A 23,855-nucleotide genomic window follows, 5' to 3' on the forward strand; every position below is an offset into this window, starting at 1 on the left:
GATTGTGTGTGTGTGTTCATGGTGCTTTCCGGTAGACTGGGATCAGACTGGATCAGTTACTCGCTTGGGTCAAGGATAAGTTCCTGCTGTTAAAAATGAACGAATAAATGAATGAATGAATGAATAAATGAACGAATGAACGAATGAATGAATGAATGAATGAATGAATGAATGAATGAATGAATGAGTCCAATAGAACTCAGTATTATTTTCAGTAAGACTTTCTAATGTTTAAAATTACATTCTTGTGTAGACAGATATTGTTACGCTGGAGCACACACACCCACACACCCACATACATACACACACACACACACCCACACACACACACCCACACACACACGCACACACGCACACACACACACACACACACACACACACACACACAAACAGACAACCAAACCCCCATCCCCCCAAACACATACACACCCACATGGACTTTGATAGCTTTGATTCACGGGGATTTTCTTCTGGGATCTTTTGATGAGAGAATGTTGGCCCCTCCTACACCTCAAACCCACCTCCGGCGTGCCCATATTACCCAGGCGAATAATAGACCTGCGTCCCACTCGAGCTTTTTTTTTTATATCATTCTAAAAACACACCAAGCCTACTGGTAATGTTTTTGTCAATCTGGCAACCTCTGTAACCAGCTCATAGCTCTTGTCTCTGCAGTCAGTGGACATTTCAGCGGAGCGCACCGGAGAGCGCGCACTGAGACGCACGGTTACGCGCAACTTTCACCAGCAACACAAGTGACTGTTTTTACTCGGATAACTTAAGACATGTTGGACCACAAGAGCAGGAAAGACTTACTTTGGATTGTACTCACTTTATCGTGTTTTTTCCGACAATTACCTGGTAAGTATCAGAGATCCAGTGGACATGAACAGCTGTTCAATCTATTATGGGACTTAAGAACCTGGAATCACTCACTTAAATCATGGATTCATGGTTTTTGGCGTGGTGTTTTACCCAAAATCATAGCAAGTGTGAATTTAATATAATTCTATGGAATTTGGAGAAACATGTTTCTATAGAATTTCATGTTTTTTATATATTATATATAAATTATATTATATTTCATTTTCATTCTTTGGCAAATCAAACTTTTTTAATGTTAAAGGTTAAATTCTTACGATCTGCAAACCTCCAGCTTTGTTAAAACTTTTTATTTTCACAAATGAACTGTCAAAGCAGAAAGCACAGGGTTTCATAAACACCTACTATATGAAAGTCTTACAGTCTTAACACCTACAGGGTGTAAACATCTACAGTCTGTTTTAAAGCTCAGGACTATTACTAGTGATACTCATTAACAGAAACAGTGTTCATACAGTCTAAAAGATAAGCACTTTTGGGGTTAATTCAATAAATACCTGAACATAGCTGAAATGTAGCTGTATAAGTATAATTATGAAAGTTTCTGGGCAAGACTGTTGATTACTGGATTGCAAAAGGGGGTTTCATAGATTTCTGGGCCTCCTTCCCATCTCTACTCCAAATCTCAGTGGGTCAGTTTAATGTCTTTTTGTAATGCAAGCATTTGAATCTGGGCTCTTTAAAACTCTTTCACAGCAGCAGCAGTTTTTAGGTACAAGTCGCCATTAACCAGGTCAGATTATGAACTGAAACAAGAAATGAGAATGACACTGTATTTAATTGGACATACAAATGGTCAGGGTTATTCGTGTTGCATCACAAGAAATGACAAATGCTGTATGTTACCAAGTGAGGGCGCTATTTCATTACTGATTGAATTCAGCATTTGTCGACGCAGGCTCTCGTGATCCTTCAAGACTTTTGATTGATACCCAGGTTTTAATAAGGTTTCATTTTTTCACAGGTGATTGTGTTAACAATCCTTTACAACTTGACCCACCAAGTATTGTGGTGCGATTTGGGGACCCCGCATCAGTCAACTGTAACACGAATGTCACACATCATGGCATGGGCTGGGAGTCATCTCTGGACGGAGTGGATATGATGGACGATTTACAATCAATTACCTGGAATGTCGAAAACATTTCCCACTGGGACTTAAAGCCAATATGCTACATCACTGTGGATGTTCAATGTCAGAAAGAATTAATTATTACTATATACAGTGAGTTTTTAAACACCACATTTCATTTATTTCCACCATTAAAGCATGTAGACACAGATAAAATTTGATGAAATAATGATTGATCTCAGTAATACTTTTAGGGTATTAATATATTATTTTTAATATATAATTCTTTACCATTTTCATAACTGAAACTTAAATCACATTCTGTTTTTAAAGAAGAGAGTTGTTTCTCTCAACAGAGCCTCCAGACCAGGTGTCCATCAGCTTTGGGGAACACACAGGGCCAATGATTGAAGGCAATCAGTACGAGCTCCAGTGTGAAGTTCAAAATGTTGCTCCTGTTCGCCTTCTCAATGTAAACTGGTACAAAGGACAACAGCTAGTGAAAACGGACAGCTTTACTAATGAGACCAAAACTCCAGTTAATGAAATAAGGACACTTCAGGTCTCCCCACAAAGAGGTGATGATGGAGTTCAGTATAGATGTGAGGCAGTGCTGGAACTGGGACCAGAAGGACCTCAACCACCACCCATAAATAAATCAGATCCTCTCACCATTACAGTACATTGTAAGTTTTTCTTCATGTATTAATACATCATAATATCACTAATAATTAAAAAATAGTTTTCTTAATCTTTTTTAATTTCTATAAAGCTGCTTTGTGACATTATCATTTTTAAAAGCACTATACAAATAAAACTCTATGACCTGAAAGTGATTATTCCTCATATACATTTAAAATGACACATTACATTATTTGATTTACATTAAATTTACCATGATATCATCTAAACAACTTATTTCCTGGTCTTAAACAGCTAAATAAATGTCACTTTTTTTTCCTTTTTTTTCTCAAGTTTGTAAGACAGAAAGAAAAAATAGCTGGTAAATAGGAAACGGAAAAGTGCAAAGACCTCTTTTCTCTTATTTAGAAACTAGAAGTGTTATTATTTTGAGCCTATGAGCCATTAGTTTGCACACATGCATCCTGTCCATCTTTCAAGTCATTTTTTTAAACTGCATGCTTGCTTTGTTCTCCTTTTCAGTGTTACCAATAATACGACCCTCAAATTTAGAAGACGTGACAGTATATGCAGTCCACTTATATTACACTTATATAACAAAAGGAGCAGCTGTCCTGCAGCCACGTCTAAAGAGCTAGCAAAATTAGCTAAGTAACCAGCCTGCAGTGATAACCAAGCTTGAACTGCTAGCTAAATTATTGTACATAAATAAACAAAACTAGCAAGCAAAGTGCAATAACAAACCTGATGACTATTAGTATAGATCGATTTTTGTTAGATTGTTCCACCCAATCGGATCACACATGCTTTTCAATTGATCAAACTAAGAACTAGTACTGAACTACATTGACATGTGAGCGTGAAGCAATTGTAACATATTAAAACACTTAATGTGCTTGTGTTCCTATTTACCCACTAGTTGGACCTGAGTTTTCAAACTGTAAAGATGATGAGCAACTGATGGAGGGGGAAAGTCTGGTGGGCTACTGTACTGCAACAGGAAATCCATTGCCTGTTTATTACTGGGAGAAAGATAAGAACATTGTTGACCGCAACACTCCACTTAATAGGACCTCAAATGGAAAATACAACATCATTATCAATGGCACAATTGTTAGGTCCGTGAACGTCGTTGTGAAGTGTAAGTCTATATACATACTTTTTGTATGTAAGGGTGGGGTGGATATTTATGCAGTGCATTGTACACTTGTTTACCTTTTTCTTTTCTTTTCTTTTTTTCAGATGGACCAGAAATTTCATGTGAACCAATTTATACAGTCGAAGAGGACCATGATTTCAGGCCCAATTGCACAGTTGTAGGATTTCCAAAACCTGAACTGACATGGTATAAGGATAATATGGATATATTACAAATACCTCATAAAATGAGCAAGGAAGATTCAGGGCAATACTTTCTACAAGCAAGCAATGGCAACGCTACTGTTAATCATACACTAGAAGTAGAAGTTTTGTGTAAGTGTCCAATTGTTTTGTTTTTCCATCAAGATTTGTAAAAATGCTTGAAGTAAAAAAAAGAAAACATTTATATTTTTTGAGGTTTAAAATATACTTAATTTATAAAATCAGTGACTAGAAGATGAATAGTTTTTTTATTGGAGTCTGAGCCTATATCGCCAAAACATTTTCTCTAGAATGAGATAGTAGTTTAGATTATTTAATCTTATCTTAGTATTGGACATACAGCATAAACGAAAGGAACAGTAGTGAATGAAGTACATACAAACCATGCACTGAAGTTAAAGTAGAGATACACTGGGTTAAATAATACTCCAGTAAAAGTGTCCATTTAAATCTCACTTGAGTAAAAGTACAAAAGTATTTGCTTTAAATGCACTGAAGTATCCACAGTACTATGATTTATTATAGCTATACTGTAATGTCCTATTATCATTTTTGTCACAAGACTCTTGTCAATCTATTAATAGAATGATATTAATGAGTCAAACACTGACTGATATCTGTTAAAATGATCATAAGCCAAAAACCTTCTTTTTGAACTGCTTAAAGAAAAATCTTACAAATGAGGCCACGGCTGTTGTGGCAAGTTCGAGTCAGGAGTTTCTTCTGTCATTTATTCCTCTCAAAATGTTCTGCTTGCTGTTGAACTGACACTGAACTGTATGTTTGTGCTAAATAGCGATCACCAAGTGGCAATCAAAACAAGTTAAAAACGTAGCGCTCGCTCTGCTGGTGGTTTGCTGCGTGTTTACACGTTTAAGATTTGATCCACTCATATTTGACTTTGAAATGTAGTGAAGTTAAAAAACGTCAGTTAATCTAACTGTAGTTATCGAAACTTACAATGTATTACGCAACAATTGACAATCTTGACAATTTTGCTACATTCCTGTTTACATTTTTCCCAACTGGAACTCACTGAGCTCCATTGCTTAGACTTGGAAAAAGTCTATACATTTTAAAAGTCTTCAGAAATTGCTGGCATTTGATTTTATGTGAGTTATGTAAACCCCAGAAGCTGGAGTAAAAATTTATATTATCGTGCCATTCCAATTTTCTCAGATCCACCAACTGACATTGTAGAGCTGGAGAGTGCACAGGTATCTCGTGGCGAAGACGTGTATCTCAAATGCTCTTCTAAAGGCAATCCTCCGATCAGCTACATCTGGACCTATCATCAGACATCTAATGTGCAAGTCGTACACCAAGATGGCGTGTCCCTGCTACATATAAAACATGTTCGTGTAGAAAACATTGGAACATACAAGTGCACTGCCTACAACTATCTTAGAGAAAAAAGCCATACGGTCAGAGTTGATATTCAAGGTAAGACTTCAGCTTTTTAATATAGCTGTTTGTGTGACATTTTCCAAAATATTGAATCATTAGTGCCAATGAACCAAGTTATAAAATACTAAATTAAATTGTAATGCTTTATTTAATTTTTTTACAACATTTTTTCTACAGCAAAACAGCTGTAAAATGTATTTCTCAAATGACCATTACATCGTAGCTATGGCAATGTTTTTATCTGCTTTTTTATTACAATTTGGAGTCTTGTATGACCTGTTTGAGTCACTTTTGAGTAGCACCATTTAAAGGTCAGGACATCTTGTCCCCATACTGTATGTCCATACATATATTTACACATCTATCTATCTATCTATCTATCTATCTATCTATCTATCTATCTATCTATCTATCTATCTATCTATCTATCTATCTATCTATCTATCGATCGATCGATCGATCGATAGATAGATAGATAGATGGTGGTAGCTTAGTGATTAAGACATTGGACTTTGGATCGGAAGGTCTTAGAAACACCAAGTTGGCACTCCTGGGCCCCTGGGAAAGGCCCTTAATTCCATATCTGCTCAGTGTATGAATGAAATAAATGTGTCGCTCTGGATAAGGGCTTCTGCTAAATGCCTACATGTAAAATGTAAATGTAAATAAATGAGGGCTAGATAGATAGAGAGAGAGAGAGAGAGAGAGAGAGAGAGAGAGAGAGAGAGAGAGAGAGAGATGGTAAAACAAAACTTTTGTTTTAAAAATGATTTATTTTTACTTATTTTCTAATGATTAATTATAAACCCTCGTTGAAATTCAGTCATGGTTTTTGGACTCTTGAGTCTGATGTAGTTGGTCCTTTCACATATTTCTGATGAATACCGCCGGTTTAAAGTTACTTTGTATTGAGCGTCAGGACGGGGGGGGGAGGGGGGCGGGTTGTTCCACCAATCTGGTTGCCAATGCCTGTATATCCCTGAATGAGGTATCACTTAAATTCCCAGATAGTGGTTCAAGTATAGTCGGGGGGAAAAAGCGGGTACAACCTGGCAACCCCGAATACTGCGTTATAAGTGGAAGCTATTCATGGCTCAGGGTGGATTTTCTCCGACAAACCTCTCCCCATTGTGTAGTGTCTCAGGAACTCTCAAAGCACTGAAGTTTACACTTTTATTTCGGAGAAAGAGAGAGAAATGGCTATTTTGTTCAGGGGGACATGCCTCCTTGTGGATCTGCTGACGCTGTGCTTTGTGCTTAACGGTGGGCGATATTTATTCCCATTTTTCTCCTCCTCTTCTTTTTTTTTCTTGGTGTTAAAAGTTATTTTTTAGGTCAAAACCTGACCTAAAGATTAAAACAAAGTCTTTGGAGGCATTTTATTAACTGTTTTAGTGTTTGAATTCAGTAAAAAAATATCTAAATGAGTCCCTGAATTCATAATGTCTTTATATCCGTTGTGTTGGATACAGTTGGTGTCAAATTCCCATCTGAAAATATAGTTTTTATTGACCAAACAGAGCATTAATGGTTATTTTATGCTGATTTTTTAAGTTTTAGATTAACAGAATGGAAAAAACAATGTTCTACAATGTTTCTTGAAAAGGTACCAAAGTGTAACTTGTCATTGGCTTGGAATACCACCAACAAGAATACCATCAATGTGTCCCCTTTACCTTAGAGAATAATTTACCTTTTTGTTTTGTAACTAATTTAAATGGTCTACAAGACTATCAATAGGATTTTTATTGGAAAAGATCCAGCAAATAATTGTAATCGGACACAATTTATAAAACACACACATGCAACTGACTTCATTACATCCATTTACAAGCTCATGAACAAACAAGTTGCTCATTAAAGCTGCTTTTATCCACAGGAGAAAAGATAGACGGAAAAATAGGATATTGAAGACTGAAATTTATCGCTGAACTGATAAAGGTGTGACTGGCAGTACACTCAAGACAGAAAGTCATTCTTATGCGTTATCCGTAATCCGAGCATCGCTCATAAAAATGTTACATACACATAAACCATGCTTGGTGTAAACCATTACGATACTGGCGGCAGGAATTTCTTCCTGTTTATGGTCCATATTTCAAGTTATTTTTCAACTGTCTTTTTTCTGAAAGCCTCTGGCAAACCTTCACCAAATAAGCAGAGCAAAGCATATCATGGAAATATAAAAAATTCCAGCCACCAGAGACATGGACCACACCTGACCAGATTCCATAACAGACTAGGAAAAGTTTCAAATTTTTATCTCGGGAGTGAAAATAATTCAAGGTTGATAATTAGGGATTATTGACAAATCTTACTTCATAACTACAAAACAAAAACATTGTTACAAATGGCACATACTCTTGGTTTCTATGCTGTAAAAATAATTATCCTTTTAACTAAAGGAAATTCATCTATACATGATGTTTTTTAGGTAACCTTCAGGTGACCTTTTATTCCTTTTTAAATTGAACACAAAATATAGATTAAAGATTAAAACATGTATTGATACGACACTAGCAGCTTGGAAAAGTACAGCAGTGTTCAGAACAATGGTTTTATCTGGTGGGAACATAATTATGGTGTAAAAACTTTTTTTAACAAGTGATTCATTTGGAGTATGTTTTGTATGTAAACCAAAAGATTTTCTTGCCAGTGGTGACACACTTTATCTTTAGTCTTTAAGATTGACAAAAACCTTTCCATCTTGACTATACACAAATTTTGGCATTTAAATAGAGCTTGCCGATAAATCGATATGATATGAATATCATGATGAATAATTTCACGATACATTTTTCCAAAATATTGGTAGTATGGTGACTTTTATATAATTAGAAATATATATATTTTTATAAATTTTTTACATAATAAAAATCTATTTTTAACTTTGTAGGCATTAACAAAAATTCAGTTTACCGTTTATTTTACTACCGTATTTTTGCGGACAGTTTTTTTTTTAGCTAAATCAAGTATAGTACTAGATGTTGAGTAATCGTGTGAAATATGGCCGTGGCAACACATTTATATGGATGGATTATTTTTCTTTTATTCTTTAAAATACATATTATTTCATTGCATACAGTATTTCCGGTAGAATGAACAATTGAATGGAGGATTGTTTGCTTTAGATTATGTTTACAGTATATGGGAACATATTCAACACATGGCTTATTTGTCATAACAGCACAAATTGTTTTTTAAAACTTGTTTTTTTTTTTGGACTAGACATATGAATGGGATTTGCCTCAAATATTAAACCTTAGTCAACACTGTATTTCCTCATTTAAAGCAAAAAAGATTTTTTTAAACGAAATATTTAATATGCATTATGCAGAACATAGTGTCTGAGAAGTGATTAGAATATATTCCAGTGAAGAATGTAAAGGAAGCACTGGAGCCAGTTTTTTTGGTGTAAGTGGGGTTTCCTTCCTGGGGCACGCCTTATCACTGATCTCATGTTCTGCATGTTTGTGTAATACCCCCACAAGCGGAAAACCAGTAAAGAAATGCAGATTTCAATATATAGATGTTATTTCTTTTGTTTCAATGCAGGTGCAAAAGCCAAATGTCCAATTTGGATCTCTCCGCAAGAGAGCGTGTTTCCCTACACATCTGCTAACGTGACGTTTACATGTCATTCATCTGTGCCTAATGCAAGTTTGAGTTGGGAATATTTAAACCAAACGTATCACGGGAGCACCTTGGACATTAACCCTACCTCGGTTGTTAATCTCCCGGCTTGGAATGTAAAGGCATCATGTTACGGACATTTCGTGAGATTTGACAATTGTACTAAAAATATCAGTGTTCGCATGTACAGTAAGTGTGATTTCTTATATTTCTAATATTATCATGTAGTTTATTAACTTTTAAGCCGTGTTTTATTGCTGTGTGTAATTATTTTAATATTCCCTTTCAGAGCTTCCAGACAAGATGTCCATCAGCCCTGTGAATCACACAGGGCCGATGATCGAAGGCCATAACTTTACACTCCGTTGTGACATTCTAAATGTTGCACCCATTCAGTCGCTCATTGTGAACTGGTACGAAGGAAAAGTCCTAGTGGAAAGTAAACGATTTCCCACAACACGGAATCCGGATAATAAAACCTTGACCCTCAATATTTCTCCAAGGAGAAACAGTGCTTCGTATACATGTGAAGCGAAGTTGGATTTTGGATCAAATTTGACCAAATTTGACAAGGTTTATTACAACGCAGAGGTTTATGGTTAGTATTGATTTATAAAAGTTCTCACATTCAGAGAATAGCTAAATTCACGAACGTAGGCTTAGGTGATTCGTTTGCATTATGCCACATATCCATATTCAACAATTTTCATGTTGCTGTTTTCTTTGCTGCAGCCATACCGGTTATAACGACAAAATTTCCAGCTCGGGTCCCGCTGTTTCGAGGCTATCCGGAGAAGCTCGTTTGTGAGGCCAGTGGTTTTCCAGAGCCCACTATCACATGGAGCTTCAACAATAAAACCAATTATGGAAACCAAACAGTTATAGACAGTCCCGGGGAATATACCTGCACTGCAAGCAATTCTGTTGGGACAGTCAAGAAAAAGGTCATTGTAGATATGAAAGGTAATAATACTCTTTATTTCAACCAATATTATATACACATTATTACAAGGCTTTCACTCTTTCAGTATGGAAGCCATTGAGAACCTGGTAACAAACAACAAGCCAGTTCATGCAAGTTGATTTATATTTGTAAATTTTGTTTGTTCTTAATGCTCTCTGGAACGGGATCTATATATAGTGAGTACTAGAAGAGATGATAGGACTTGATAGAGGGGATACACTGCTTCAGGATATCAGCAAAATACCACAGGGCTTTAAATTACATCTTTATATGCATGTCATATGGAACAAAACCCCACATATTTAGCCAGCATCAGCATGGGCATGCAGTTTGCATCCTAATGGCGTCTCATGCAGATGGTTTGCTCATTGGGAAGTCCGTTGGTGACTGTATTCAGCCACGTATCTTCTATAAAACAGTCCAGAAAGAAGGTTGTCACAGGAAGGTAGTTGCATGAATGGATTCTGAGCTGAATTTGTTCAAAATGTGGTGAAACTAGAATTCTTGAGGGCCTAGAACACAAGGCTAAGTGCATTAGATCGCTGCATTAGAGTTTACTATCAGAGAATTGCGCAATATTTTACAAGAACTTGCAACATAAAACAGTATCTGCTGCATTTCAGTGTCTTAATGTCTTAATGTGTTGAAGTGGATTTTCTAATGAATACTGCTAAAATACACTGGTGTTACTATTTGTGATATAGTTATAAAAAAATATTACAGATTATTTATCTATGCTATGTGATATTCTTTAAATAGTTGGATAATGTGTGTTAGATCTCCAGGAGCATTGTAGCAGCTTTCAGCCTTCTCTATCGTCTTCTCTTTTCTGCCTTTCCTCCCTCTCTATTGCTCTCATTAATGTGGCACTTAGCAGTCAGCGACATGGGAAAAAAATAATCACTATAAAATTACACATGGAGACATTTTCATGACACACAATTTGTCCCGTAATATTTTATCTATTAAGTGGTAGATAAAACAAGAAAAAGAAATTTACACTAAAAGTAAAATTAACACTCAGTAAAAAAAATTTCCAAAGAGAAGACATCATTAAACCCATGCACAGGTGTGTGACGTACAGGAGTGTTGTCCACCCTCCGTTCACAAACCGGTGCTCAACCACGCCCCCTGTGCTACAATCATTTATAATTTGTAATGATACCTACAAAGTGTCTTGTGACGTAATTTACTGAGACTTTAACATTTTGCCATTACATCATCGCTAAAATGTATGCCATCAACCATATACCTTCTCCCTGCTTCATGTTTATTCATGGTGAACTACACTACCTTTTATTGCTCTAGCTTTTATCGCCTGCTTTTGCAGAGGGACGTTTAGTCCAAAGCACAATGATCCAGATACAACTTTGGGTCAATTCTAAAATCGAAAAAAAAAAAAAGTAGTCATTTAAATTGCAACTGTTTCTGTTTTTTTTTTTTCTTTTGGGTCTCGTTCTCGACGCAGAGGATTACCTGCCCCTCATCGCAGGTTTTGTTGCGCTCGTGGTGGTGATCATCTTAGTCACCTTCGTCATCATCTATTCCATCTACTACAAAAACAACAAGATGGGCGTCTACATCGTGAAGGGCGCCAAGCCCAATGATCAGAACGGCAACATAGCACAGAACGGCACAGACAACACGATTCCTATGAAGAAGATCATTGTGTAGGATGTGCTTTTAGTGAATTTTTAGTTTTTGTGGACTATAAAGACTTCTGGAATTTCGTGCAAACTGTTACGGATTGATGATTACGGAGCGAATTCCCACCGGAGCGTTGCCGGCCAGTTTAAATTCCCCTGATAATTCATCATCCTTACATATCGAGCCTCTCATGTATTAATGCAAATCATCTATCAGACCATGGGGGATCTTGTGCCATGTCAGATGAGTCCATCTAAATGAAACTACTGTTTATTACTGTGTCAGTAATGAAGAACTACTGAAGACCTATTCAGAGCTTTTTTAATTAGAATTTTTTTTATTTTGCCGTTCGTCATTTATTATCATTTGCTACGAAATTACATAGATTATAACACTGCTAAACTGTGTAACATGCATTAATGCCAGGATAAATGCTTATAGGGTATTTTTAACCCCTCTTATTGAACACAGTGCCTAAAAAAACACAAAAAAAACACTGATCAGATATTTATTTTCATAAATTGCACATTTGCAGATATTACATTGTGTTCAATTCTTTCTCATGTACAGTATTTAGATGTTAAAATATCATTTCAGTTCTGAATGTCCCAAAGAAACAATTTGCACTCGTGACTAACATGCAGCAAGCTAGAAGGAACAACCGCAACAAAATGTCTATCATCAGTGTTAAAGTACTGGAAGTGGTGCTCTGATTAGTTGAATGACTCCAGACAATGCCTAAGGTCATTTCCCTCCTGCCTTTGTGTAAATGTAAATTCTCCGTGTACACTGAACGCTTTTGATAAAACATGTCTACTGCTCCAGCACTATTTAGTTCTATTTAATTACAGTATATATGTACATATTGTGCTTTTTCAATGTTTTTTTGTGTTTATTTTATTTGTAAATGCTTTTAAAATTAAACAGTCCTTTTTTTTATATACAACCATTGCCACGACGCTCGTTTCTGTCAGTTTGCAAATGCACTTTCATTTGTGTTCCCAATGATGCCATACATTTTGTTCAGTTATATTAAACGATGTTATACAAAGAATGTCAAGCAATGGTAGGTTTATGTGAAAAGAACAGCCATGGCAAAATATAATGTCACAAAATAGATCAATTATTAAACAATATTCTGTCAATGGTTGAAATTACGTCACAAAACACAGGTATCATTACTTTTTCTCCAACACTCCAAAAACCCCAGAGATAATCAGAGTAGTAATTCGCTGATGTTTAAATCTTCAAGGTTTTTGTCAGAAAATCTTGGCTTTAAAGGCACACTGTTAGTAAACCTTTCATACTGCACTATATAGACAAAAGGTTTTAGGACACCAGTCATATGTGATTCTTCTCAAAACTGTTAGCTCAAAGTTTGACACAATTGTATTGGATGTCTTAGAATGTGGTAGCATTAACTTTTCCCTTTACTTAAACTAGAAGACATAAACCTGTTCCAGCATGACATTGTCTCTGTGCACAAAGCCATGAAACCCATGAAAATATACTTTACATGGGTTGGAGTGGAAGATGTTGAATGGCCTGCTATAGAACTCTGACCTCAACCCTATTGAACACCTTTTGGATAAATTCTGACTTCACCCCAGGCCTCCTCAGTGACAGTTATTATAACAGCAAATGGGAAGTAAATGTGGAATGGGATGTTCACTAAGCACATCCCAATCTTTTTGTCAGGTGTCTATGAACCTTTGTGTATATAGTGTATGTATTATAAAAATGTCCTCCAGAAGCTGAAGAGATTTTTTTATGACATATTATTAATCTCAAAACAGGTAAGAAAGGTGTTCGTGTGTGTCTTCTTCCACAATGCTGCTGAATGGTTGATTCTGTTCCGCCATGACAGCAATTCAAACCTCAGGTTTATATTATATTGTAAATGCTGTATGCAGCTTTTAATACAGTAATTAGTGGATAAACCGTTTCCAGTGGCAGCAATCACTTTTCTCAGAACAAAGTTTTGCTGTAACAAGCTACATTTTTTCTCCTGGTTTTCTTAATTGAAACAAGTGAAAACGTGAAAGATCTCAGAAAAAAAACACATAAAGCACATATACCACACTTTCAATTTACAGTAAACATCCTGACCTACAAATATAGCCATCATAGACTACATCTCTCAACCTTCTACATCACCGAATTAATGATTGAGCTCGACTCTGCTTCACTTTACAAACACCAAGTATTTGCTCAGATTCAATCCTCTTACACCTGACATTACTAAGCCTGGGTTCATTGGCGATATATAACTGTTTTCCCTCCACTGTTCTGAACTTGCCTGTTCTATTCTAGTGCAAATGCTGATCAACTGAACTTTGCCTTCTCATTGACCACATTATGGATCAATGTAGAAACCTATTTGGATTCAAATGAGACACATCCAAATCAGTAATCCACTAACTCTTTGAGGAACATGCAAAGTATGAGGCGTATGAGGAGCAAATACTTTGCATTTATTAAGTGAAACAGGGTTTCTTTTTAAGTGTGTGTGTGTGTGTGTGTTTTATTGGGCACAGGTTTATTGTCATTGTTGGCTGTGTTTGTACGCCAGGGTGCTTGCTGGGAGGTTTATTTCGCCGACACACACCACATGTTTATTTTTTAACCACACTAAATCCAATTAACATAAAAGTTTATAAAAAAGTATCATGTGTTAAACTTAATTACTGAAACATCAATTTCAGGTTGCAGAAAGTAACTGTGCTTCACATCAGACCGCATCTCACCGCTTTATCATTTATTACGATTTATTCATCACAAAATCTATTATTATATATAACAGCACAATCCTAAGTGCTTTATTCAGTCAATCAAACATACACTATATAGACAAACGTTTGTGGACACCGGACACTAAAATCTGTATGTGCTTTTTAAACATCCCATTCCTCATTTCTAGTAACCTTACTATAGTAAGTAAATGAGATTTAATTACCCTGTTTAATACTTCCTCAATGAATCATATGTAATAAAGCACTTCATCACATTCATAAGCTTTGAGTCTATAAATAAACTTAAGCAATATTACAGTTTAATCAGTCAACTCCAGTGGTGGACAGTAACCAATAATTCAATAACCAGTAATTCGTTACTTTGCTTAAGTAGCTTTTTCGCATATCTTTAATTTACGGAAGTATCTCTATTTGGATAGACTTTTACTTTAAGTTCACAACATTTCAAAGTAAAATATCTTGGATGAAAAGTTAACTGGTCAGTCACGCAGCAAGTCACCAATCAGGGTAGAGCATGCGCTCTGTTTTGAATGTTTAAAGACTCTGGCATGGAGAAGCTGGTGTTGAATCTATGATGATCTTAAATGTTGAACTATTTTATGAGTTGCTTAGTAGCTCCTGGTTCCATAACGTCAAACTGACTGTAGAAGACTATAGAAAGGACATTACTCATAATCACACACATTCATGGTACTCATGGTGGTGTTTTGTATTGTTTTAAAGACTATAATCACACTCTTGATGTCACCCAAATGAGGATGGGTTCCCCTTTTGAGACTGGTTCTTCTCAAAGTTTCTTTCTCATAACATTAAGGGAGTTTTTCATTGACACAGTCGCCCCCAGGCTTCATCAGGGATAAATACACATAATTTACTTTAATTTTTAAAATCTGAAAAAGCTGCTTTGAGACAATGTCCATTGTGAAAAGCTCTAAAGAAATAAACTTTAAACTTGTTTTGATGGCCGCTTGGTTCGAATACTTAGCAAAAACATACAGTTCAGCATCAGTTCAACAGCAAGCAGAACATTTTGCGAGAACTAAATGATGGAAGAAACTCCTGACTCTGCAATTTTTTTGAAGACGCTAAAAAGACTGTTTTTGGATTTGAATAGATATCAATCAGTGTTTGAGTAATTAATATCATTCTATTAATAGACTGTTGTGCTGATAGTAACATAGTCTTTTTTAACATAAACTGAGTTGATTTACTTTTGTATTTTTACTCAATTGAAATTAAACTTATTTATTTACTGTTGCGTATGATCATAAGTAAGCACACTGGCATAACTTTAGTGTAATATCTGTTGCCGTGTCCTATGTTGACTTTTATATTTTTTGTATTTTGTATTTTATTATATGCTTAAATTCTGTACAGCACTTTGGCCAACAGCTGTTGTTTTTAAATGTGCTTTATAAATAAATTTGACTTGACTTGACTTGACTATAAAGAGAGCACTTTTACTGGATCTCTACTACTACTAAAGTACATGGTTTGTGCACTTTGTCCACCACTGCTCAACTCTTAGGAATAAATCAATGCTTTTGATTCTTTTTCTAGAAGTCAGTTGTGACCTTGTGCTCATGCCTGCCGAACTGCTGGTGGAGTATGGTGATTCAGCCTCGGCCAATTGTTTGACTGCGACTCCAAGTGTTCACACCGGCATGGGCTGGGAGGCGTCACAGGGAGCAGTGGACATGATCGAAGATGTCCAGCTCGTCACCTGGAAGTTGGACAGCCTCGTGCACTGGGACATACAGCCTATCTGCTTCCTCAAAACGTCGGCATGGCAGTGTCAAACAAAACTCCCTGTAACTGTTTACAGTAAGAAGCTGTTTCTTTACACTAAAATAATGGGTGGAAGATTATAACTAAAAAACACTATATGACTACAGTAAATGTAGGCATCGGACCATCACACCTTTATGTAGTTTCTCTTTCCAAAAGAATATGTTGTTCAGTGGAACCAAAAGGCTCAAACACTGTTCCAGCATGACCTCACAAAGCTCCATTAAAACATGGTGTATTAAGAGTGGAGAGGAAGAACTCGCGTGCCCTGCACAGAGCCCTGCCCTCAACCCCACTGAACACCATGAGGGTGCTCCTCACCCAAAAGCACTATCTGATCTCACTAATACTCTTGTAACTGAATGAACACAGCCACACTCCAGTCTAGCGGAAAGCCCCCCTAGAGGAGTCAGTTCGAATCGATAAGATAAGATTATACTCCAAAGATATGAATAAAATACTGCCAATCATTACATTGCGATTGAAAAAATAAGCTTTAACCAATTACAGTGTCAACTTGTGAGACCAGCTGATATTCCTCAAATCGACATAACCTACTTAAAACAAAACAGTGCTTTTGACACACAGCCTCTTTGTAAGTTATTCAAATGAGCATCTGCTGTTTGTGGTGGACAAAAAACAACAATTCTGGACATTCCCACAAACCCCAATAAGTGTATCATGACATACAGCCCTTATAACAAGCTGCCAGAAGAACAGTAGTGTTGCAGTTTAAAAAGAATTAACCTGTAAAATTTATTTTCATGGAATTTGTCAGATTTTTCCATTTATGTTTACAAACTGATGCTTTCGAGGAAAAAATTGTGAAATTATGGCATTTTATAGATAAAACATGGTGAAAACCTGAAAACAGTTTCAATATTCTCAATCATTATCACATTATCACCCAGCACTTTTTGCACAGACATTGATAAATTAAGCAATTTAGATTTTCTAAAAAACACAAAGAGAAAAGTACGTTTTGATAAATGAAGGCTATAAATTAACGTTTCAAAGTAATTTGTACAAAATCTTGTTGAAACATTCACCCCCTCGGCCTTTTCCACATATTTTATTACTATAAACTTCAAACTATGTTATGATTCTCTGTAAGTGTAAGTAAAATTAATACATCATTTACAAATAACAATGTGATCATTTGAATTATAAGGATTCACCCCGTTGCTGTGAACGTTCTCATTGAAGTTTTCTTTTTTATTTTGTCTTCTAGTCTTCTAGTCTCTAACAAAGAATTGCTCTGTTTCTGAAATCTTTCTATTCAATTACAGTTGAAGAGCTTTTAATTTTAGTATGAAATTGTGTTATTAAATATCAATGCGGATGTCAGGGTAGGATACACATCAATTCAATCTGTTCTTCATTGTACCGATGTGGACAATGTGTAACATGAATGTTTTTCTCGCTCGACAGAGCTTCCAGACCGAGTGTCCGTCAGCACCGCGGGTCACAGAGGGCCAATGATTGAAGGCAAACCGTATGAACTCCAGTGTGACGTTTACAATATCGCTCCTGTTCACCTCCTCACTGTGAACTGGTACAAAGGACAACATCTGGTAGCCAAAACTTGGTTTTCTGACTCCACCAAAACGCCAGTGAACCAGTCCACTAGGTTCCAATTATCCCTCAGCAGAGCCGATGATGGCATTCGTTACAGGTGTGAGGCAGAGCTGAAACTGGGTTGGGTGAAAACGTCTTCTAAAATGGCATCACAGGTTCTCGGCCTTACTGTACATTGTACGTCTTTGTTTAAGCTCTTAACCACTTAGCAAACTGCAACACAATCCTTTACTCATTGCTGGATTTGTGATGTACATTTGTGCTTTCCTCAGACAGTCCACAGGTCACCAGTGTAGTAGAGATCTTCAACGAGACAAGTGAAGATGGCATGTTGAATTGCACAGTGGAGGCAAATCCTCCTCCGAGTTATACATGGTCATCATCTCTGCAGAAGGAGTTTAATGTCGGCCATCCAGTGCTTCCCTTATCGTCTGTGGGTTCGGGGAACTACACTTGTACGGCATCAAATGAAATTGGCAGCGTCAGCAAAATGTTTGTTGTTCGAGTTAAACCTCGAGGTGGGTAAAATCTGTTCTGTGCTGTTTCAGTTCTCTTAAGCATTCACTTTAGTAACTATAAATTATCAGTGAGAAAAGGGACAGTATGTAAGAGGTTAAGAATAGTAAAAGTGAGGAGAGGCTTTTTACTTTTCACATTACAGTGATATTCTTTCTTCTCCCAGGGAAGGATTAGGAAGCTGGGGTCAGAGCGTAGTGTCAGCCATGATACAGTTCCCCTGGAGTGGAGAGGGTTAAGGGCCTTACATAGGGGCCCAACAGTGGCAGCTTGGCAATGCTGGGGCTTAATCTACCAACCTTCTGATAAGTTACCCAAAACCCTTACTATGGAGCTACTACTTCTAAAGTTTAATAATAAAATAGAAGAATAAAACTGGTATGTTGTTATAGGAAAAGAATCAATACGCGGGAAAGGAGACCACTCCGGAGATCTGTTTTAGATAACAGTACATTTTCAGTAAACACTCCATAATTTTGATCCATTTATAATCTCATCTGATGTTTTGAAACATCCAGTAAACAAGTGGTGAATAATATTCTTGTACTTCTAAAAGTAGAAACTACCAGTACTACTTTTATAGTTGAAATTATAGTAATTGAATAGATGCTTTGAATGCATTTGAGTAATAATACTGATTTATGAGATTTATATTTAAAGTCTCCTATTTAAGGAGAGAATTTTCTATTGTTACAGACCACATACACTTTCACCAAAACCGCCGAGGTCTGAGGAGCGCCAGGCCATCTTTTAATGCAGTTTGGTTATTCTCCTCAATGTAGAGAGAAACTTTCTGAAATTTTGTGATCCAATGCCTTACAATGTAGTAGGTAAAAATTTGTACAAATTACTTAAAGTACAAGTTAAAAATTCAGAAATACAAGAAAAGATTTCCCCAAATGAACATGCTTAAAAGTACATATTGCTGAATAAAAGTGTTCTACCTCTCGTTTTTTATAATAATTACGGTTTTATGTTATCAATTAGCCCGAATATAGAAATCTCTCTCTTTCTCTCTTTCTCTTCATGCCTGCTGTTTCTATTACAACAAAAAAAATGTTCTCTTTAGTTTCTCTCAGCTGCTTTGGAGCATTTTCATTTTATCTTTAATATTTGAAAACCAGTAAAGTGCATTTCTCAAAACAATGTGTACAAACAGCACAACACATTGGATTTCTTGCAAAAGTCTGAACTTTTCTCAAAATCCTTAGTTCATCTCCCAAAAGTAAATATTTCTGTCCATGAACATCTCATTCCCATCAGGATGAAAAGTCCTTTTCATTGTTCACAAACAGCATCGTCAAAATGTTTATTTCTGCTGTCAGTATGACGCTGCAGTTTCAGGATTTCTTGATTTAAACTACGGTTTGGATCCCAGTGATTGAAAATGCACAAAGTTGAATTTCTCCTGTGTGGCATCTATGAGTTTCAGCAGCACAGATGTATTTATTTGATTGGATATTCGATTTATATCGTTTACATGAGACCGGACAGGATTCACACTTTTACTGTACTGTAATAGTGTCTGTTTGTTTCTTAGTTGTTCATCCATTTTCAGAAAATGTAATTCTGTGTTTTGCTCTGTTGCCAATTGAAGGTTCACAAGATTCACCTTTGACCTGTTTTAGAGAACAAGTTGATTATTGGTTGATCTAATTCCTTTCACTCGCCTTTATTAGTGACAATCAAGATTCATCCGCACAATTCTTTAATTCAACACATTTACCAAAAAAAGTTTAATAGAACGTTTAGATGACAGATGATGACCACTGGTTTAACCATTTTGCATTCAATGACGTATGCAATGAAATGATGCCGAGATGATTTGGGGGTTAAAATTATTCAGGTGAAATCCGTATATGTTTTTATCAACTCGCCAAACAACTGATAATAGAGGAAACAGCAGACACGTGTACACAATCAACTAAATGGATGTACAAAAGCCTTCACTTTGATGGTATGATGAGCACAAATGACTAGATGATGTGGAGGTTGAACAAGTAGTTTTGAGAATTTCATTTCTGATCTGAGAAACGCTCCATAGCAACTGAGAAAAACTGTCAAATTCACCTTGCAGACCGAACTGTAAAAGCTGCAGTTACAGCAAATCAATCAACACCTTTTGACCTTTTGATTCTTTGAACTGGTTTAAGTGCTTCATCCAGTGCTGCATTTCATGCCTTACAAATCTGACAAGATACTGTACGTCACCCACACAGTCTGACTCATACTTTGGTTGGAAACTCGCTTGAAAGCTCTGCGTTGGATGAGGACGAGTTTATTTTAAGTAACTTTTGCTTTATGTGTATAGATTGTCTTTCAACAGATTTCAGATCACAGAAACTAGGAACCCAGAATATAACAGTCAAATAATGAATGCTGCACAGGTGACAATGCATGTTCTGACAGATTAAACAAACCCGAAACGCTTGGTAAGGTTTGGTAAGTGACAGAGGAGCATCTGAGCGTATATATTTCGCAGTGAGCCTAATGAAACAAATGAATCAAAGTCCTGTAGCTGTGAGTGAGCGTGTAACTGGAAACGGGTGCGACTAATGAGTACAAGGGAGACAGAACGTCTAAGGATACGTCTACGCTGATCCGAATACATTTAAAAAATGCAGTTTTGGTTAAAAAAAAACTCGTCCACACTTTAGTTTTTAGTCGTTTCCCAAAAGTTGCTCATCCACAATGAAACGTCTGAACACGCTTACAGGCCTGTACTCACTTGAGCAAAAGATAATTTCCCCCTGGCGTTTATTTACCTTCCAGCTCTTTAAATGTCTCGGCAATGACCAAAAATACACCATTGTTTTTTCGAAAGCCTCAGTCCACACTTCGGTTTTAAAAACGATTAGAAAAGCCTGGACGGAAGGTCAAAAAACAAAGGGTAAAATATGTTTTTAAATGAAAACGTATTAATGTGGACTCCCAGGATGGCCATGTTTGAAGGCCGGTGTGCCTGATGAGAAATGGAGATCAAGTCTGGCAATAACTAACACTATCAGCAATAAAAATTGCTTATTGAATACAACATCAGATAATTAATCAATAAAAAAATTTTTTTGTTTTTATCTAATTCATGTTTTCTCTGACAGACGGAAATCATACCACATTTTGGGCGATCGTTGGACCCTTTGTCGGACTGGCCGTGGGGATGATCGTCGGATACGTATTGCTCAAAAAGAGGACTAGGAAGATATGAGTCTTCACGAGAAGATGCACGTACACAAGAGGATCATCTGAATCGAATCGTTCTACAAGGTAGCATTCGATTGGTGGTTTCAACTCCGGAGGATAAGTACCACTGTTAGCAATGAAAAAAGCTCTTCTTTGGGATAGAAGTTCCATCAAGCGCCTAAAAAAGCTTCGTGGTTTGGTACTCTTGTGGGAAAGAGGAAGAGCTGATCATCATTCGTTGAACCCACAAAGAACATTTTTGAATTTCTTGGTTACAGAGGGCAGACAGATTCATATCTCCATGTTTATACTGTGAAGGCGCCTCAGGCGGCCTTTTAAAAAAAAATTTATTCTTACATTTTATTTATCTTGTATTGAAGTCATTATTTATTAGATGTGTATTATTGTTATTATTATATGATGCACTTAATCTGGTTTCCTCCTCTTTAACCAAATTCGCCGTATGCAAATTTCATCACTGAGTTTACTCAAGAACTTGAGTGAGTAAACTGATCCCCAGACTTACCCTGGGAATTCAGCGCTCTGTGACTAGGCGATGTTTGTTCAGATAAAGTGGTGATTAATCCATTGTTTCTGTATAAATGCTTTTCTTGTAGATAACCATGCTCTGGAAAAATAGACTTGTTTATACCAAGTGAGTTATTTCCAATTCGGTCTGCACTGCTGAGCCTTTTGTTTTATAGCACCTCATTTAATGAAGCTCCTTTTAACATACTGTAATTCTTACATTACCATACTGTAATTATTACTATTTTTATTTACATATTGATGTAAAGAAGTGAAATAACCTTCTGTTCAACTATAAATCGAACCCTCCGTCCACTTGACTCAAAACGAATCTTGCCTAGAAATTCATGTGGTTTGCAAAAGAGGGTACTTCTTAATCTGTAATCAAGTACCTCTTCCACACTGGTCTCTTTATAGTGTGCATTTATTTTCTGCTCGTAGATTATCTGATGATAAGCTCTGCACTGCTGTACTAGCAGATATAGCTTGTGTTATTGGTACAGGAACGTGTGTACCGCCCCCTTTTGCTCACACCCGGGACTGCTGCGCCAATTTTCCTGAGAAATGATATCGAAGTTGAACCAAAGCCCAGCAAAATACAGATTTCAGATGTGAATACTCCTGAAAAGTACTTGATTTTTTTTTTTTTATCATGTTGAAAGCATGTTTCATTTACTGTGCACTCGATTATTAGAATATAATAGTTCACAACGGTACATTAAAGCATTAACACGGTCACGATGCAAATGATTTTTTTTTTTTTTTAAATCTTTTTTAGTGTTTTTAATCTTTTAGAATTAGCACATTTTTACTCAGTGGCATTTAAAGTATTCTGATCAATAAAATGCTGTATTTTATGGGTTTTTTTTTCATTTGTATGGTTTAATCCTTTTTTTTTGTTTATCATGGAGCAAAAGTGACTCAAGGAAATGTAATGCATGCTCATCCAGGTTGAAGAATGAGAGCGACCTCACAATTTGACCTCTTATAAAGGAGGTAAAAAGATTACCTATTGGTCATGAATTTCCAAGCATGACCAAATCTTTTTAGGTGGTTTCTGACTCAGTTCCTCATTCGCTCAGTTTCAGTAAGCATTTGATCCTGTTCAGGTTGGACTCAGACCTACAGTAATCCTGAAAACTCTGCCCATGAAGCAGAAATACATTGGGGATGTACATGAAACGTCAGTCCACATTTTTGGGAGATGGAATGAAACCTCTTCTACTAGATGTTTTCAATCAAGTCAAGTGGCTTTTATTGTCAGTTTAGCCATATGGCATACATTGAAATGAAACAACGTTCCTCAGATCCATGGTGCTACATGAAGCAACATAAATGAACTCAAAAATAACTAATACACTGCATAAAGTGCACACTTTCATCTAATCATAAATACAAAATAGGTGTGTGTGTGTGTGTGTGTGTGTGTGTGTGTGTGTGTGTGTGTGTGTGTGTGTGTGTGTGAGAGAGAGAGTGAGAGAGTCAGACCAGTTCCTTTGTATTGAGCAACCCAGTGGCTTGTGGAATGAAACTCTTTCCCAATGTAGATGTGAAGACCAGAATGCTTCAGTAACGTTTCTCAGATGACAGGAGGCTAAACAGTGTGTGTGAGAAGTGTGTGTGGTCAGCCACAGTGACTGATGTATCTCTTTTAGTTAGAATTACTTAAATGAATAGCAAAAAACCCCTAAAAATCCCCTCATTGTGTTCCACCCCCAACAGAGTTAACAGACTGATCATAATCTTAATCTATGATTACGATACATGAGTATCAGGATGTATTTATTGATAGAGAGTTCATAACACTTCTAAAAGTCTCTTTGGAAGATACATTTTTAACCTTACATGAGGACATATTGTCCACCGTCCAGTAAAAATATGGTTTATGGACCAATGAGGTCAT

At 36.4% G+C, this 23,855-nt stretch overlaps 1 protein-coding gene across 2 annotated transcripts; it reads left to right on the forward strand.

The window, feature by feature from the left end:
• Positions 1-488: 488 nt before the first annotated feature.
• On the forward strand, positions 489-22,809 carry LOC124376044 (hemicentin-1-like). Of its 2 annotated transcripts, XM_046834916.1 has the most exons (13): positions 489-861; positions 1,847-2,107; positions 2,311-2,640; positions 3,516-3,737; positions 3,839-4,069; positions 5,138-5,401; positions 8,921-9,187; positions 9,288-9,596; positions 9,731-9,961; positions 15,923-16,186; positions 17,582-17,905; positions 18,001-18,246; positions 21,343-22,809. In XM_046834916.1, exons 1-13 carry the CDS (start codon positions 786-788, stop codon positions 21,447-21,449), a joined length of 3,132 nt encoding a protein of 1,043 aa, XP_046690872.1. In that variant the 5' UTR covers positions 489-785; the 3' UTR covers positions 21,450-22,809. The 2 variants fall into 2 exon arrangements, with proteins under 2 accessions (XP_046690872.1, XP_046690873.1); XM_046834917.1 differs by lacking the exons at positions 15,923-16,186; positions 17,582-17,905; positions 18,001-18,246; positions 21,343-22,809 and adding an exon at positions 11,431-12,566 and having other exon boundaries at positions 527-861.
• Positions 22,810-23,855: the final 1,046 nt, after the last annotated feature.

Source organism: Silurus meridionalis, chromosome 22 (genome assembly GCF_014805685.1).
Source record: "Silurus meridionalis isolate SWU-2019-XX chromosome 22, ASM1480568v1, whole genome shotgun sequence".
Classification (NCBI taxonomy): Eukaryota; Metazoa; Chordata; class Actinopteri; order Siluriformes; family Siluridae; genus Silurus; species Silurus meridionalis.